Source organism: Panthera leo, chromosome E1 (genome assembly GCF_018350215.1).
Source record: "Panthera leo isolate Ple1 chromosome E1, P.leo_Ple1_pat1.1, whole genome shotgun sequence".
NCBI lineage: Eukaryota > Metazoa > Chordata > Mammalia > Carnivora > Felidae > Panthera > Panthera leo.
In genome coordinates, this window is record NC_056692.1 from 518,196 (window position 1) to 534,763 (window position 16,568).

The 16,568-nt window shown below is 65.4% G+C and overlaps 1 protein-coding gene across 3 annotated transcripts in view; it reads left to right on the forward strand.

Annotated features, from left to right (window-relative positions):
• The window catches only part of SPNS2 (sphingolipid transporter 2), a 28,883-nt gene extending 12,348 nt beyond the window's left edge, over nt 1-16,535 (forward strand). The window contains exons 3-13 of one of the 3 annotated variants that reach the window (XM_042915401.1): nt 7,320-7,456; nt 11,110-11,261; nt 11,426-11,492; nt 12,274-12,416; nt 12,632-12,784; nt 12,894-13,083; nt 13,466-13,531; nt 14,964-15,062; nt 15,134-15,297; nt 15,570-15,616; nt 16,039-16,125. In XM_042915401.1, coding sequence (XP_042771335.1) covers nt 7,320-7,456; nt 11,110-11,261; nt 11,426-11,492; nt 12,274-12,416; nt 12,632-12,784; nt 12,894-13,083; nt 13,466-13,531; nt 14,964-15,062; nt 15,134-15,297; nt 15,570-15,612 — 1,214 coding nt within the window. In that variant the 3' untranslated portion in view covers nt 15,613-15,616; nt 16,039-16,125. Of the gene's footprint in view, nt 1-7,319; nt 7,457-9,206; nt 11,262-11,425; nt 11,493-11,671; nt 12,417-12,631; nt 12,785-12,893; nt 13,084-13,465; nt 13,532-14,963; nt 15,063-15,133; nt 15,298-15,424; nt 15,617-16,038 lie in introns of those variants that run through there. The other 2 variants (XM_042915399.1, XM_042915400.1) reach the window with 2 other exon arrangements.
• Nucleotides 16,536-16,568: the final 33 nt, after the last annotated feature.

Genomic DNA, 16,568 nt, shown 5'->3' on the forward strand with positions numbered 1-16,568 from the left:
GCCAAGGGCCCGGTTCCTTGGCTCTGATTCCTTCTGGCCCTGGAGGGTGTGTGGTTGTGAGGCCCGGTCAGATGTGTGGGAGGAAGTCCGTGGTCTGCATTCCAGCCTGGGAACCCCTTCCCCTGCCTGGGCTCTCCTGGGAGGGAGGAGCGGAGCGAGCTCGCTATGTCCCGGAACCTGCCTGACCTGCCTAGGTGGCATTCCAGAATGTGCTGTGCCAGCCTCCATGAGCCACTCAGCCAGGCCCTGCGGGCTGTGATCCTTTCCCAGGGTGGTTTTGGGGCTCAGACAGACGAGGTGATCGCTCCAGGGCGCAGCCCCAACAGACAGCTGAGGAAGCTGGGACAGGGGCAAGGCTGTGTGACCCAGAACCCTGAGGGGGGCCGGCCCCTGCCTCTGCCCACATCCCTCACCCAGCACAGGAGCCCAAACCTGTCCTCTGGCCCTCCCCCACCCCCCCCCCCAGGCTCCTGGGCTCTGAGCCCACAGTGACCGCCACTCACAGCCTGGAAGAGAGTTTCAGCCAGATGTGGGGAGTGGGGAGAGGGCAGGAGAGAGCCCAGCTCTCCAGCCCCCTCCCTCTGTGGCCCCGGTCCCGTCCCCTCTGGGCCTCAGCCTTGCTGACTGATGGGGTGTCCAGGGTCCGCCCCGGCCTCCAGCCACCCCAAGCAGTGCTGTCCCTATTGCAAGGTGTCCCTGGCCGCCTTCCTAGTGGACAGAGAAGTCACGGTGGCCCCCACTGACCCTGGCAACCTGGCTGGAGGTGGACACCACCCCTCCCCCCCCCACCAGCATGGTCGGTTCTGCCCCCGCAACCTCCCAGGGCAGCTGCACTTCCCAGATGAAGGGACAGAGGTCAGCTCTGCTGGTGACTCACAGGGGGTCGCGTGCGGGGAGGCCGGCGGGCCCAGGATTGGGGCTCCACGCGTGCCGCCGTCTCCACCTGGGGAGGGGAGGCCTGGCCGCGTGTCTCAGCGTCTGGCATCTCTGTGCTCTCAGCGTGGGCGCCCCTGGGCCGTGGTCTCTCAGGGACCCTTACCCCGTGGCCTCCACCCTACCACCTGCCCCTGGCGTTGCCGGGCTGGCTCCCTGAGTGTCCTCACCCCTCGGCCACCTGAGCCAAGGAGCCAGGCCAGCTAGACCAGGATGTGACTCAGTGGGCGACCAGGAAAATCACCTAATTGGCCTGGGCCCCAGGCACCTGTCTCTTCCCCAAGCCCCTGATAAGGTCGGAGCCAGGTGGAGGGCGCCAGCCAGGTGCTGGTGTTTGCCCAGATCAAAGGGCCAGGGCTGAGAGCCGGGCTGTCTGCTCGTTCGTGGGCACCAGGGGCTGCTGGGCCCGGAGACAGGGCAGGGGGTGCGGCTGAGAGTCAGGCCTGGGCCTGCCTCTGCCGTTTCCCCTTGGGACCAGACCGTGAGCCCTGGCTTGGGAAGAGCCTGTCTTCGGCAGCCCCGAGCAGGCCCCCGAGCCCCTGCAGAAGCTTCTGGGAAAGCCCGCGGAAGAGCTCCAGCCCTGGTCCCGATGTCTCGGGGCCCGGGTCTCCACAGCCTACACCCAGAGAGGCAGCTCCTGCTGGGCTCTGCCATAGCCTCTGTCCCTGCATTCCAGTAGATTCCCCCCATCACTGGGGACAGAAAACCTATCTAGTCACCACCTAGGCATGACGGGGCAGGGAGGGAGCAGGGTGCGTGGGAGCCTGGGGGGACAGCAGCGAGGGCACACCTAGCTCTGCCTGGTGGCAGGTGGATCAGACTCCCCTGAGGAGGGGACATTTGAGTGGGGCTTTGAAGGATGTGTTAGAGTTTGTTCAGGGCATAGGGCTCACAGTCAGTGTGTCAGATTGAGCAGATGTGAGAAACCCTCCCCCCCCACTCCACGCTGCGTAAAATATGCCAAGAAAACACTTAAATTACATAGCTGAGCTTGAAAGCTAAGACTGGCAGGGGGATTCCCAGGTGCCAGAAGCAGGGAATTAAACCAGGGAGCAGGAGAGGAAGCTGGTATTAAAGCCAAGTGGTGCAGGGCGCCTGGGGACCAGTATCTGTCACAGAAGCTTGTTACGGTATTTTTAGTGTAAACATTTTTATGATGAAACATTTTAAATATACATAAAGAGTAAAGAGACTAGCGCGACGAGGCTGCAGGAAGCTGTCACCCAGATTCATCCAGGGATCGACCGCCCACTCCGGCCCAGCGTCCGGGCTCCGGGGGTTTCTTGCAGGGTCGGCCCCGTGCAGGCTTGGGGTCCAGCATCGTGGGGGTGACGCGATTTCCACCCCGAGCCCAGGGCAAGCCCCCTGACTTCTGGCTGTGCCCGCAGGCCCGTGGGCGGTTTTTCTGCCTGTGAGATCTCCGTCCCGGCTCTGGCTGTGTGCCGAGAGCCTGCTCCGTGCGGCCCGGGCTTTGCGGCCCCCTCCGCAGATGCGGCTCCTGACGGGAGCCTTTGTGCCCCAGGGCCCGTGTGGGGCACAGATGACAGTGCCCACTGAAGGCAGACTGAGCGTGAGCAGAGCCCACGAGGAGGAAGCCTTTGTGGGAGGGGGCAACGGATCCCAGAAAGCAGGCGACCCGATTCCCGAGGAATTTCAGGCAGTAGGTTTGCCGTAACAGACTTTAACGTCCTATGTGCTTCGTTTCCACGGTTCCAAAGAAAGAGTAGAATTTGTAAGACAGGGATAGCACCTTATTGGAAAAGAACAGGGACTGAAAAGCTGAATTCGCTATTCTGGAAGTGAAAACCGTGAGCCCTGGACGTCAGCAGTGTAGACCCAGTCGAAGAGAGAGTAAGCAGATCAGAAGCTGGGTCTGCGGAAGGGGAGCCGATTGGAGGCTCTGGGGACTCGTGTTCGCCCCCCTCCCCCCAGAAGGAAGGAGGCTGGGCGGGGGACAGGGGCACATCGTGAAGGGCCTCTGGCTTTGGTCTTGGGGCAGTAGGGAGCCAGAGGAGGCTTTGGGGCAGGCATGGCCCCGTTAGACGTCTGCATGGGGATGCTCTCTCTGGGGCGGGTGGTGGGGGAGGGCGCTGGAAGGCAGCTCAGGGCTGGGGTTGGTGGGGTCACGAGGACGTGCCAGGACGTGCCAGGACAGAGGAAGAGCCAGCTCAGACCGAAACCAGACGGCGGCCCTGCTTCGGGCAGAGTGTCCTCCTGGCCTTGCTCTCCTCCCCACTTCTGCAGTGGCCTGCTTCGTAGTCAGGCAGCCCCCGTGGCGGTTCCCCCAGCGCCCCCCTGCCTGAGGGGGGCCTAGGACCGGTCTCCCTGAGGCCCGAGGGGCCGTCCCAGGGCTTGTATCCTGAGCGGTGGGAGGGAGGAGCGGCCCCCTTCTCCCTACAGGAAGCCCGAGCTTGGTGGCCCTACAGGCAGCGATGGGGCCTCCCCGTGGCCTGGCTGCCGGGGCGTCCCGTCCACACCCTGTGGGCAGAGCCGGCCCGACGCCCTCCCCGCCCACGGGAGGTGCAGGGTGGCACATCTCTCCGAATGACAGGTCGGCCGGATCTGGACTCTGCAAAAATAGCCCTGGGTTCAGCCCAGGCTGAGGTGGGGGCTGGACGTGAGCTCCGAGGGCACCAACGGGGCGTCCAGGGCTCCCCCAGTTCAGGCCTCACCTGCCCCTGCCCCAGGACCAGCTTCTGGGATCGGACAGGGCCACATGCACCCTGGGAGCAGCCCCCGGGTGGGATCAGACGGTCACAGTGTCCTCAGTGGGGTGGTTCTGGACTTCTGGGGGCTGGGCCCTCTGAGGACCCCAGAGGAGAAGGCCCCCCGGGCATCCCTGTGGGGCGGGGACACCACATGAGGTCGTTCTGCAAGGTGGCTCCTCCCATGCTGCCCCCCTCCCCCCCCCTTGTCCGCGGGCCCCATTGTCCCCATCCTGTGGGCTGGCTCACCAACCCCGCCGCCCCCCCTCTCCCGCCTGCAGCCCCATTGTCCCCGTCCTGTGGGCTCAGCACACATGAGCCAAGACAGGGCTTCCCCATGCCCTGACTGCAGGATGTCCTTGTGCGGGAGCTGCTGGGAAGGCCACCCCCACCGAGGTCTGGGTGGGGCAGCCAGGCTGCCCAGAAAGCTCTCTTCCAGCAAAGGCTGCAGGCCCGGGGTGGGGGGCAGTGGAAGTTTCTAGCCCTGCCGGGACAAGGTTCCAGGCCTTTGCCACTGCTGTTTCTTCTGCCAGGAGCATTTTTCCTCTTGTCCCTGCCCTGATTGCATTGAGGCCCCTCTGCTGGCCTGTGATGCACCCGAGGGCCTGGGAGCGTCCTCTTACCTGTCTGTCCGTAGCAGAGGGGAGGGCTGCTCTCCCTCGTGACCCTGGACGCCCTTGTCCCCAAGGGGACAGTGCTGAGGGTGCAGGGCGTCTGGGGGCAGGAGGGTCACTGTGTAGTTTTGGGCAGGTTCCTCCAGCTGTCGGTGGCCCAGCTCCAACACGGGACAACATGGTGGGGACGGGTGGGTGCTTGGGACCCAGCGGTGAGGGTGGGGACCTGCTCCCACCGGAGTCCCCTGTGACTCGGTCCACTCAGATGGCTGGCAGGGAGCCAGGGTCACGAAGTCGGGGCCGCCCTCCTGCTCTGCCGCAGGCCGGGTGGTGGGGACGGCGGCCTGGCTCTCCCCCCGGGCCCCGTCCACCCCTGCAGGAGGACAGACATGCCGTGGTCCTAGTGTGGCTTAGACCCTGGCGTTTGACAAACTCCTTTCGGCCTCTGGCACCTTTCTGTGGGATGAAGGTAGTCGTGAGGGGCAAGTGAGAAGCCTGTGCTTACGTCCAGGGCGCACTCGGGCCTGTCTACAAGTGTTCCGTGAGCGACAACCAAGGTTCTCGTTAGCCGTGAGCATCGTGCCTCCCTAACCGTTGCACGGTATTGCTTGTAAGATTTGTGATTTATATTTTAGTATGTATTCTTGGTTTTAAGCATCATCATCGCTGGCATACTCCCGTGCACCCTTCAATGCCCAGCTCTGACATCGCCGCCTCTGTGAGGCCTCTCTTCACCATCCTGGCAGGAGTTGGCCCTCTTGGTGGCTTTCCTGGCATCCTAGCCCCTTTGAGCTGGGCAGCCCACGGATAGGCTCTGCCCCCCGGCCGGACAGGGGTCACTCTTCCTCTGGTTCTTTGTGCCCTCTCCCCGCTTGGCGCAGACAGGCACAGAGGGCACAGTCCTCCCTCCTCCCCCTAATGTGCGTGAGTCCTGAAGGATCAACATTGCTTTTCTGCCCGCATCCTGGTCTGATCTCAGGCAGGTCCTGTGAGGCAGGCCCAGCAGGACAAGTTCTTTTTCTAGATATGAGGAAGTAATTTCTGTGTGGATGAATCTAAACAAGGACCCGGTGTTGACCGAGGCCGTGCTCCGGGCGGGGCGTGGCAGAGCACCTTGAGCTTTATCTCACGCTGCGCTCGGCACCGGGGCCTTGCTATTTTTATCTTCATTTGGCGGATGAGGAAGCTGGCGGGGTGGCGGCCTCGACCAGCCCGCGAGAGGCGTGTGTTAATTCTCAGGCGTCGTGCAAGCAGGTAGCTGAACTCGACCCTTAGCGACAACTGAATTATGTACACTTGTGGTTAAACATCTTGTGTGAAACACAAAGGTAGTAAATACTCAGAACGCATCCTTCCCTAGTCACGTCCCTGCATTCTACCAGTATCTGTGTCCCTGAGGTTATTTACGCAATCGATCTGCCTTCACGGCGCTCCCGAGACCCACCTCCTGTGACGCTGGTCAGTGACATCACACCACAGCCACGGGCAGCCACGGGCAGCCACGGCGGGCGTGTTCACCCCTCGACAGTTGGCAACAGTTGGCAAACACCACATCCCTCCCCCCGCCCCCATCCCCCCTTTATTGGAGTCCGTCGCTGGACGTTTATCAGGACACCAGTGAACTGAGAACAGAGAGGTGGTGACCTGCTCAACGTCACCCAGCTGGGAAGGATCAGAGCTCACTTTGGGCCCGGGTCCCGCCTCTCTGTGCTGATGCTGCCCGCGGCCCCAGTTTCCCCTGCGGCCACACCCCGTCCTGCTCACTAGGACAAGAGGGAGACAGTCACTCTCCTCCGGCCCGGCCCTCTCCCCCTCCTTCACCAAGTCCATCCTTCCTCCCCTCCCCTCCCCGCCTCTGTCTGAGGGAGAAGCCCAGCCCGTGTGCACACTCAGCCCGGCGGTCAGAGCCCGGCCAACTGGCCACCTCGTCTGCCCACCCTCGGCCTTTGTCTGGCCATCTGTCCGTCAGCTGTGGGACCGCCTTGCAGGGGGAGGCCTGGGGGAGCTCCTTGCTCCCTGACCCCTAGGGCCTGCCCTGCCTTGCTGGGCCTCTAGGTCCCACCTGGGCCCCAAGGCCCCTCCCATCACTCCCCATGGAGTCTTCTGTCTCGTTCTAGAACAAAACCAGGTCAGATCACTCCCTGCTCTGTGCCCTTTCTCAGCCGTAGAAGCCACAGTCCCCACGGTGGGCCACAGGCCCTGGCTCGTCAGGCCTTCCTCCCTCCTTCCTTCTGCTCCAGCCATTCTGGCCTCTATGCTATTCTTCGCATGTGCTAAGCATACTCCTGCCTCAGGGCCTTTGCACTTGCCCCAGTATTTGCATGATTGTTTTCCTTCCCTCCTCCAGGTGTTCACTGAAATGTCACCTCTCTGGCCCTTCTTTCTCTGTGTCGCACACGTTTCCTGTCTCCCGTCTCTGCCCTTTTCCCCTCCTTAGCATTTGCCACCACCTCATGTACTCTATTTTTCATTTTGTGGTTTCTTTCTCCTGCCCAGGAAGGCAGGAATTTTTGCCTGTTTCGTTGAATGAGTGAAAGAGTGAGCGAATGAACGACAGTGTTTCCAGACGCCAGGAAAGCCTCTCCAGCCTGTGGGGAGTGAGGAGTGAGTGTGACTGCATGAGCTGGCAGGTGGAAGACTGGGGTTCCAGGCCCAGTTCCGTCCCGGTTTGCTGTGTGACCTTGGGTGGGTCCCTTCCCCTCTCTGAACCTCTCTCCCAAGTATAAGAAGGACGGCAGCGTGACGAGGTATGAGGACACTGGCTCCGGGGACGGACACACAGGGGATCAGGTCCCCGCGGGGCTTTTGCCGCCGGTGGGGCCTCGGGCGAGTCTTGCCTCCCCTCTTTTGCGAGGAGGTGGCCTTGCACGGACCCACAAGGCCCCAGGTGGTGAGCTCCTGACGTGGCTCCTGCCACGTCAACCGCTCAGTGAATCCTCTGTCGCTCAGGTCCACCGAGGGTCACCCGCTGGACAAGCTGGGCCCGCGGGGAGGCGGGCGGGTCGTGGGGTCGCCTCTGGCGGGCGGTGGGGGCCTGGCCCCGTGTCACGGCCTCCTCTCCCCGCAGTGTTCATCTGCAGTTTCATGGTGGCCGCCCCCATCTTCGGCTACCTGGGTGACCGCTTCAACAGGAAAGTGATCCTCAGCTGCGGTGTCTTCTTCTGGTCGGCGGTCACCTTCTCCAGCTCCTTCATCCCCCGGCAGGTGCGTCGGCTCCTCTGCCCCCGCCCCCCCCCCCCCCCCCCCGCCCGGCTTCGTTCTGCCTCTCTGCTGGAGTCTCAGGCGCTGTCTTCCCAGACCAGGGTGGGGGGCGGGGGGGGCGTCGTGGCTGCTTTTGTAAGCTGGCCTGGCTACGGAAAGGGCCTCCCCGCTGCGAGCCTAGCCGAGCCCCGCGTGGCACCCTCTTTCTGACCTGCCTTGACTTGGGGACGATGCAAGGAACGGCAGAACCAGTCTGGTCCAGGAGGCAGGGCCCTTTATTCTAGTCCCAGCTCTGCCAGCACCTTGCCGTGTGACCCCAGGTGAGTCACGGGCCCTCTCTGTGCCTCGCACGGTTTCCTCCTTTTCGTTTTTTTTAAGAGAGCTTGAGTGTGAATGGGGGAGGGGCAGAGAGAGAGAGAATCCCAAGCAGGCTCCGAGCTCAGCGCAGAGCCCGATGTGGGGCTTGATTCCGTGACCCTGGGATCATGACCTGAGGCAAGGTCAGGAGTCGGGCACTCAGCTGACCGTGAGCCACCCAGCGCCCTTTTACTTTATTTTTTCAAGTAAACTCTACGCCCAAAATGGGGCTTGAACCCGTGTCCCCAAGGTCGAGAGTCACACGTGTACTGACTGAGCCGGCCGGGCGCCCCGCTCGGTGTGCTCTTTGCCCAACAACCAGCTGACTCCTTGGGTCAGAGTCCTAGGGCGGCAAGCATCATTTCAACACGAGGAAGGTGTTTCTTACTCAGCTCCCACAGTCCGGGTGCGAATGTCCCAACTCTGTTGTCTGTTCAGCCTTGTGATCTGGAGAGCTCTCCCTGAGCCTCGGTTCCTTCATCTGTAAAATGGGACTAGTGTTTCCCCGCCGGAAGGTTTATTGTGGGAAATCGCCGAGCCGATGAGTGCCCAGACGGCGGACCGTGGCGGCATTCAACCAACCGTCCCTTCTGTTCTCCCGATCCACAAGGGAGACATGTTGCTTTGATAGGTAGTGAGTCTCCCATCGGCAGGAGTGTTCGAGCGGAGGAAGGACAATCACATGGTGGCTACCGTAGAGGGAAATAGAGGGAGAAGGAGAAGAGACCAAGATCTGTCTTCAAGGAGCTTTCGGCCTCCGGCATAAAGGAGCAGACCCTCTCCCCGTCCTTGGGGGCTCCCGGGCTGGGTGTGGGAAGATGGGACAGGCGCCCCACGTTCACAGCCTTTGAGATGTGCAAAGTGCCGAGAGCCCTGAGTGAAGAGAGAGCAGTCTCTTGAAATCCATGGGGTCAGGGAGAACTTCCTGGAGGAGGCGGCATTTGAGCTAGGCAGGTGGAATAGGGTGACGAGGCCTTTGGTGGACGGGATGGCGGTGGGAGCAAGCCCACAGAGCCACTAACGGTGGGCGTGTCGGTGGGTCCACAACGGAGGAGAGTGTTTTGGCTGGAAAGGAAGGCAGGGGCCAGGTGGTGGGGCACTTCGGGGTCTGGGCTTCCTCCGAAGGTTGACGCTGGCCCAGAAGAGGCCGGAGGCAGGGGCGGAAGGAACAGGCAGGTGTGCGGGTACAACGTGGCTTCACGGAGGAGGGTCAGGCCAGAGTGTCAGTAGAGTCTGACAGCCACGGTCGAAAATGGGGCCTGGACCAGAAGCTTCTGGGGACCGCGACGCCGGTGCCGGGGTGTGGGAGGGAGGGCGGGCCGGCGGAGGCGGAGAGACGGATCGCCCCAGTTAGTCTGTAGACTCACGGCCGCCACGGTCCGGGCCCCGCAGGGCGGGGCTTCAGGAGCCTCGGCAGTGGGATCCTGAAGTTCATTTGGCAGAGAAAACGTCCAGGAACAGCGAGGGACATGGTGAAAAGTGGCCGTGGAGGTGGCCTGCCCCGTTGGTCATCACGGGGTGGCCGCTTAACCAAAGCAGCAGGCTGACGGTGAAACGGTCCCTTCCGTGGGGGTGACAGGTGTGCCTCGGGGGGCTTGTGGAGGATTGACCGTGCACCTGGATGAAAGCTGAACCCTGCTTCAAAATAAGTTCCAGGCAGGCGAAAATAAGGGAAAAAGCAAAGTCTAAAAACCGGGAGCTAGAAATCGGCAAGAAAAAGCCAGACAAGCCCGTAGGAAAGTGGGGGAGGACGAGGACCGGCCGTCCCAGGAGGAGCCGGTGCCCGGTGTTGGTCCCAAGTCAGCAGGGAAATGCAAATTGAAACGACAACGAGATAACACTTCACACCCATCAGATGGGCAATAATTAGGGAGGTGAGGACACCAAGTGTTACTGAAGCTGCTGCTGGCGGTGCAAATTGGCGGGGCCTCTGCAGAGAGCAGAGCGGCAGGATCCTGCCGAGTGCCACGGGCGCGCGGCCCACGGCCCGGCCTCTGACTTCGAGGTGTGTACCCGAGAGAGAAACCCCGGCTCGTGCACGCAGAGCGGCACACGCGCACACGGGCGTTTGTGACAGTCTCGGAGGACGGGGGACTGTGTGGTGCACGCCCGGAAAGACGGGGTGTCTTCGTGGCAGGAGAAGCGTGAACGGGTCTTTATTAGCCGGCGTCGATGGGCCCGCTTCCACAACGCGTGACTGAGGGCAGAGGCGAGGTGCGGGGCAGGAGGCACGGAACCGTCCCCTTTACGTCCCTGTTTGGAAAGCATGCGGGGGCACGTGCGTGTGCGGGAACAGGGAGGGAGGAAGCATGACACACGCACAAGGAGGGGGTTCCTGGGGAGGCCCGGGGACCCACAGGACGTCCTATCCACCTGCTCTCCTGCCGAGGAGGAAATCTCGCCTCCAGCGTCTCGCAAACAGCGTGTTAGGGGGTATTTTTGTCATTTGGGGATGGGGCCTGAGCGAGATGTGCAGTCCAGAGGCCATGGGGGGGTGGGGGGGGGCGGGGAATCGCCAGGCTGGAGGCATCACATTAAACAAAGGATCGGTACACGTGATGTGTAAAAGGCTAATGGAAACCGATACAGGACGACCCAACAGCAACGCGGGCAGGTGACCCCCAGAGAGAGGGACCGAGGCGAGCAGGCGGGGGACACAGAGGCGGAGGAGAGGCGCAGGGCTGGACGGGCAGTCGACGATGCAGAGGGCCGGCCCGGACGGAGACGGGCAGATGGAGGGAGGGAAGCGGGAGACTGAGCCGGGTAGCCTGTGGGCGGCGTTGGCCGGCCGGATGGGTGGTCAGGGTGGGGCCGGGGAAAGATGGCCAGGCTGGGTTCTCAGGCCCTGGGCAGCTGGGAGGCCGGAGGGCCCGGGTCCACCTCAAAGGGGGAGGACCCTGGCAGCTGGCACGGCCCCACCCTTCCTGGCTCAGCTGGGCTTCCCGGTTTGATGTGTGGCGGGGGTGGGGGGGGGCACTGCCCACTCCTCGTGCACGCAGGGTCCTCAGTGCTGCCAGGGCCAGCCCAGCTGCCCTGCCCGGGGTGGGACGTGAGTGGGGTGACCTGAAGCTCCCCAGGTGGGGCTGGAGCCCCCGGAGGCCGCACTTACAGCCGTCCACCTGCAGAAGACCAGTGCCAACCCCGTGCCGGGCTTGTGTGGAGGGGCCCAGGGGCCTGGGTGTCCTCGCTGCTGAGACGGCGTCGGGCTCCATCCCGCGGGCCGGCTCCCGGGCCGGCGTGGGGACCCGGGAGGGTCGGGCCGAGGAGCCAGCGGCCTCCATCCCGTGTGCCTCCTGCAGCACTTCTGGCTGCTGGTCCTGTCGCGGGGGCTGGTGGGCATCGGCGAGGCCAGCTACTCCACCATCGCGCCCACCATCATCGGCGACCTCTTCACCAAGAACACGCGCACGCTCATGCTGTCCGTCTTCTACTTTGCCATCCCGCTGGGCAGGTGAGGGTCCCTGCGCGCGTCCCGGGACCCCCGTCCCCGAAGTTGGCGCTCTGCGACCCGGACGCGCGGTGGCGGCCAGCGGGTGGGGTGGGGTGGGGTGGGGTGGGCGGCCGGCCGCCCCCGGGCTGGTGAGCACACCGTCCCCCGCGCTGTCTCGTCTGCAGCGGCCTGGGCTACATCACGGGCTCCAGCGTGAAGCAGGCGGCTGGAGACTGGCGCTGGGCCTTGCGGGTAAGGACACCCCAGCCTGGGGTCCGTGGATGCGTGCGCACGGGGAGCTGGGGGGCCAGACCCAGTGGTCCTGCGGCCTCAGGGCCCCAGGACGGGACGAGGGACTCTCCCACGTGTCAGGAAGTTCCAGGTCTGCGAAGGCGCATCCTGCTCGAGCCTGGCGCTGTGTGAGGGCAGGGCTGAGAGGAGACCTCTGTGTGGGCCCCCCCCCGGGGGGCCTGGAGCCCCTTCCTGTCCCGAGGGAGGATTCAGGCGAGTCTGCCGAGGCCCCAGGACAGCGCAATCGGAGGAAACAGAGATCCCCAGTCTCGCAGAGCAACGGAAGCTTAAGACAAAGTGTTTTTTCCTCAAAAGCAGGAAGGAAGCAGCCTCCGTGGAATTTCTTGACGGGGCGCATGGAGAGGAACTCCCTCCGCCCTGGGCTCGCGGGGTGGGGACGGGCCTCCCTGGGCTCCAGCTGCCGGAGGGGCTGGTGTCTTGGAATGCGGGCCGCCAGGGTGTCCTCCTCCACCCGGAAGGGCCCGGGGCCGTGGCGGCTCTGTTCCCCCACCCGATCCCTTAGCTGGGGCTTCATGGCAGCCAGAGCCCCGGCCCCCAGGCCCCAGCCTCGATTCCAGAGTCTGTCAGGCTGTCTTTCCACGTGTTCGTCCGCCCGGCGGTCAGTTCGCTCTCCTTCCGCCCCCTCCCACCCCGGCCCTCCTGGGGGCTTGCTCCTGGCGAAACAGGGACAGCCCCCTGGGCCCTGGGGCCCCACCTGCCTGACCTACTCCTGCCCTCCCAGGTGTCCCCCATCGTGGGCATGATCACAGGAACACTCATCCTGATCCTGGTCCCGGCCACCAAGAGAGGCCACGCTGACCAGCTCGGGGGGCAGCTCAAGGTGCGGACCTCGTGGCTCCGAGACATGAAGGCCCTGATCCACAAGTGAGTGCTGCCGGCGGGGGGGGGGGGGGGCGCTCTGGCAGGGCCCCGCCCCTCCCTGCAGCACGGCCCCCCTGCTCCCTGCTGCTCGAGGTGCTCACTGGGGCCCCTGATGCTTATCCCAGCAGCCTGAGCCTGAGGGGGAGCGGGGAGGGCTGCTGGGGGTGGTGGGGGGCGGGGGGAGCCCGGCTCAGCGTGACGTCCTGGCCTCTCCCCAGCCGCAGCTACGTCTTCTCCTCCCTGGCCACGTCGGCCGTGTCCTTCGCCACAGGGGCCCTGGGCATGTGGATCCCGCTGTACTTGCACCGAGCTCAGGTCGTGCAGAAGACAGCAGACACGTGCAGCAGCCCGCCGTGCGGGGCCAAGGACAGGTAGGGCCGGGCGGGGGCGGGGGGTAGCCGTGCCCAGCGCCGCCCCCTCCGCCCCCCACCCCAGCCTTGCCCCCGGCCGACCCACGGCTCCTGCCCTCTGTCCCCACAGCCTCATCTTCGGGGCCATCACCTGCTTCACTGGCTTCCTGGGTGTCGTCACGGGGGCGGGAGCCACGCGATGGTGCCGCCTGCGGACCCAGCGGGCCGACCCCCTGGTGTGTGCCGTGGGCATGCTGGGCTCCGCCATCTTCGTCTGCCTCATCTTCGTGGCTGCCAAGAGCAGCATCGTGGGCGCCTACGTGAGTGTGACGGGGTGCGCAGGTGGTGGGGCGAGCGGGCCCCCTCCCCTCGGGGCGGGGGGTGGGGGCTCAAGTCCGCTGCCTGCCCTGCTCCCTCCGGGGCCTGTCCAGGCCACCGGCACGCCTTGGGGTCCTCCTGGACCCTGTCAACTGCTCTGAGCCTGAGGAATTTCTCCTGCTGAGAGATGCGGGGCCCCAAGGGGGGTGTGGGGGCTTGGGGGGGGCTCCCTGCTGGCAGTCAGGGTGCAGGGAGCAGCTTGAGGCTGCTGGGGGTGGGGGGCCCTGACGGCTGCCCGGTCTCTCCTGGGCAGGTCTGGGGACAGCGTGGGGCTGCTGGGGGTGGGGGTGGGGCCCTGACGGCTGCCCGGTCTCTCCTGGGCAGGTCTGCATCTTTGTTGGGGAGACGCTGCTGTTCTCTAACTGGGCCATCACCGCGGACATCCTCATGGTGAGGCAGACAGAGTTCCCTCGTGACAACCCGGGCCTCTTGTCTCCGGGGGCAGCTGGAGAGGGCGGTGAAGGGACGGGAGGCCAGAGGGGCTGGTGGGGGGTGGGCAGGAAGCCAGGCCGGCGGGGAAGGTGGGCCTGGAGGCAGGGAAGGGATCAGGCTTCGGGGCTGAAACCGGGGGCTGGGCCAGCGGGAGGGACGGACGTGGGACTGGCGGGGAGGGGGACGTGTGCAGGCTCGGCGTGGCCGGGAGGCCGGCAGTGCCAGGCTAGCCCCCTCCCCCGGCCTGAGCTCCACGGGCCCTGCCCTCCCAGCCCAGCTCGGGTCCCAGGCGCGCCTGCCCGAGGGCCGGCGGCTGGGCCGGGTGGACAGAGGCCGTCTTCACAGGGCCAACAATGGGTTCCAGACCAGCCAGCCGGGCACAAAGGGCCGTCTGAGCAGTGGCGGGGCTGTGTCCCTGGAGAAACCGGGAGGGGGTGCGGCCGCCGCTAACTTGCCGTCTCTGAGGGGTGGCGGTTTGGGGGTAGGGTGACCGCTGCTCCTGTTCCCAGGGATCCTCCCAGCCAGGGCCTGGAGGGGTGGGAGAAGGGCACGCGGGGTCTACAGTGGGGAGAGTCCAGGAGCCGCCAGGGTAGACCTCCTGGGGGTCACGTGGGGGTTGGGGCCACGATACGGGACAGCCGGAGAGATCAGAGTCTGCCTGCCACCGGGGGCCCTGCCGGGTCTCCAGGAAGCCTGCCCTGTTCCACCTCCATCGGTGGGCCGGGGGACACGGGGCTGGGGAGGGGGGGGGTCTGACGCAGCCCCGTGGCCCAGCGTGGAGCCAGGCAGGTGGCAGGGGGGAGGTGAAGCTGTTGGTGCTGGGCAGGACCCCTGTGCTCGCCTCCGCCCCCCAGGGGCGGCCCCAGCTGCAGGCAGGGTTTGGGTCCCAGGGAAATCACGTCCCATTTTATTAAGTGTCACAGCCACATGACTAATCAGTGCTGGAAACGGGGCCACGCGATCCCATCGGATGCAGCTGCCCTTCCCCCAGCCCTGTTACAAGGGTCCCCGAGGGCGTGGCCGCTGCGGGGACGGGGGGGCTCTGCATACTTGGAGCTGGGCTCTGGCCTGGGGAGCTGGGGGCACCAGTGGGTGGGAGTGGAGGCCGGTCCAGGCAGACCAGCTTCACCCCCTCCCCTGCCAGCCTGGGCCTTGCTGGGTCTTCCTGGGGAGAAACCCGTGTGGCCTTCAGCTCACGGGCACGTGAAGCCAAGGCCAGGGTTCTGGTCCCGGCGCTGCCGCGGCCCGTGGGCCTCAGTTTCCCAGGACCACGGCACCCAGCACAAGCCCCGTGCAGAACCTCGAGCAGCCTGTCCTCCGGCGTGGGGCGGGGGCAGGGGGATGCGGTGGCCCCGGGGACGTGGCCTCTGACCTGCCGCCTCTCGCACAGTACGTGGTCATCCCCACGCGACGGGCCACGGCCGTGGCCCTGCAGAGCTTCACGTCGCACCTGCTGGGGGACGCCGGGAGCCCCTACCTCATCGGCTTTGTGAGTAGGGGCGAGGCCGGGTGGGGGTGGCTTCGGGAGGCGCCCCCTGACGCGCCCCCCCGCCCTCACAGATCTCCGACCTGATCCGCCAGAGCACCAAGGACTCCCCGCTCTGGGAGTTCCTGAGCCTGGGCTACGCCCTCATGCTCTGCCCCTTCGTGGTGGTCCTGGGCGGCATGTTCTTCCTGGCCACGGCCCTCTTCTTCCTGGGCGACCGCGCCAAGGCCGAGCAGCAGTGAGTGGGCCGGGTGGGCTGCCGGGGGGAGTGTTGGGGGGGGGGGGGGTGCCCGCAGTTCCGCCTCCAGTTTTCTGACTTCTCTCTCTTTTCCTCTTCACTCCTGCCTCTTCTCTCCCCACCCCTGGGCTCTCCCACCTTCCCCTGGGGCTGACGAGGTCCCTGCCCGGCACGTCCGGCCAGCCGGCCCCCGAGATGCGATGCGCCAGAGCAGTGCCCGGGCCCGGCCGCAGCTGATCCGCCACCTTGACCCCCGCCCGTCTCTCCCCCAGGGTGAACCAGCTGGCGATGCCACCCGCACCCGTCAAAGTCTGAGGCCGTGAGTGCAGCCGGGTGGAGGGGCCCCTGGGGGGTGGGGCGGGGTCAGGGAGCACCTTGCAGGGCCCTGGGGAATGTTCTGGAAGCAGGAACAGCTTCTCCAAAGGCACCTCCTCCCCTGGGCACGTTCCACTGACCCTGGGCTTGGCCCGCGTCTCTAGAACTGTTGCCCGAATTGACTGGTGGGTTCGGGGGGCGGGGGTCCAGGCCAGGACTGGCAGAAAGCCCCTGCTCTACCCTCCCAGCGCCAGGTGACTCCGAATTTGACCTCACCCTGGGCTTGGCCTCCAGGGGCCACGCTTCCCAGCAGTGCAGGATCCAGGGTCACCACCCCCATGTCCCCTGCTGCCCCCAGAGCCCTGAGAAAGGCCTCTTTCTTCAAACGGCAGGGAGCCCCGCCCGTGACCTGGCTTCTCTCTCTAGGTGCCCCCAGGATGGCGAAGAGACCGTGCCGTCGCCCTACCTGGGAGGCGTCCCAGGGCATCCCGGCCCTGCCGGGCTGACGCGAAGCTTTCTATGTGACCCGAGGCTGGGCACCCACCCTCTCTGGTGCGGGCCTGCCGAGTGGCCGTGGCACCAAGAGGCCGCGTCCTCAACTGACGTGGAAGGCTGCGTGTGGGGGAACCGCATGGACGGACAGACTCCCAGCCGCTGGGGCCCAGGGAGGACGCAGCCCCCAGCGCGTCTGTGGGGAGAGCCTGGGGCGTCACCACCTTACATGGTCCTGGGCGGCTGGACTTTCCCACGTGGCAGCTTTGGAGACCCTGGACTGCACGGAGAAGGGGCGGCCCAGGCCTCGGGGCGGAGCTTCAGGCTCTGACCTCAGGGTGCTGCTGGGCACTGGGCACGACCCTCCGGAGGTCACTGGTCCCTGCTGCCGGGGCTGGTGCTCGGCCTGGCGGTCTCCTAGGTGAGGGCCACCCAGGCGGAGACCCGACCGCACACCCTGTGCC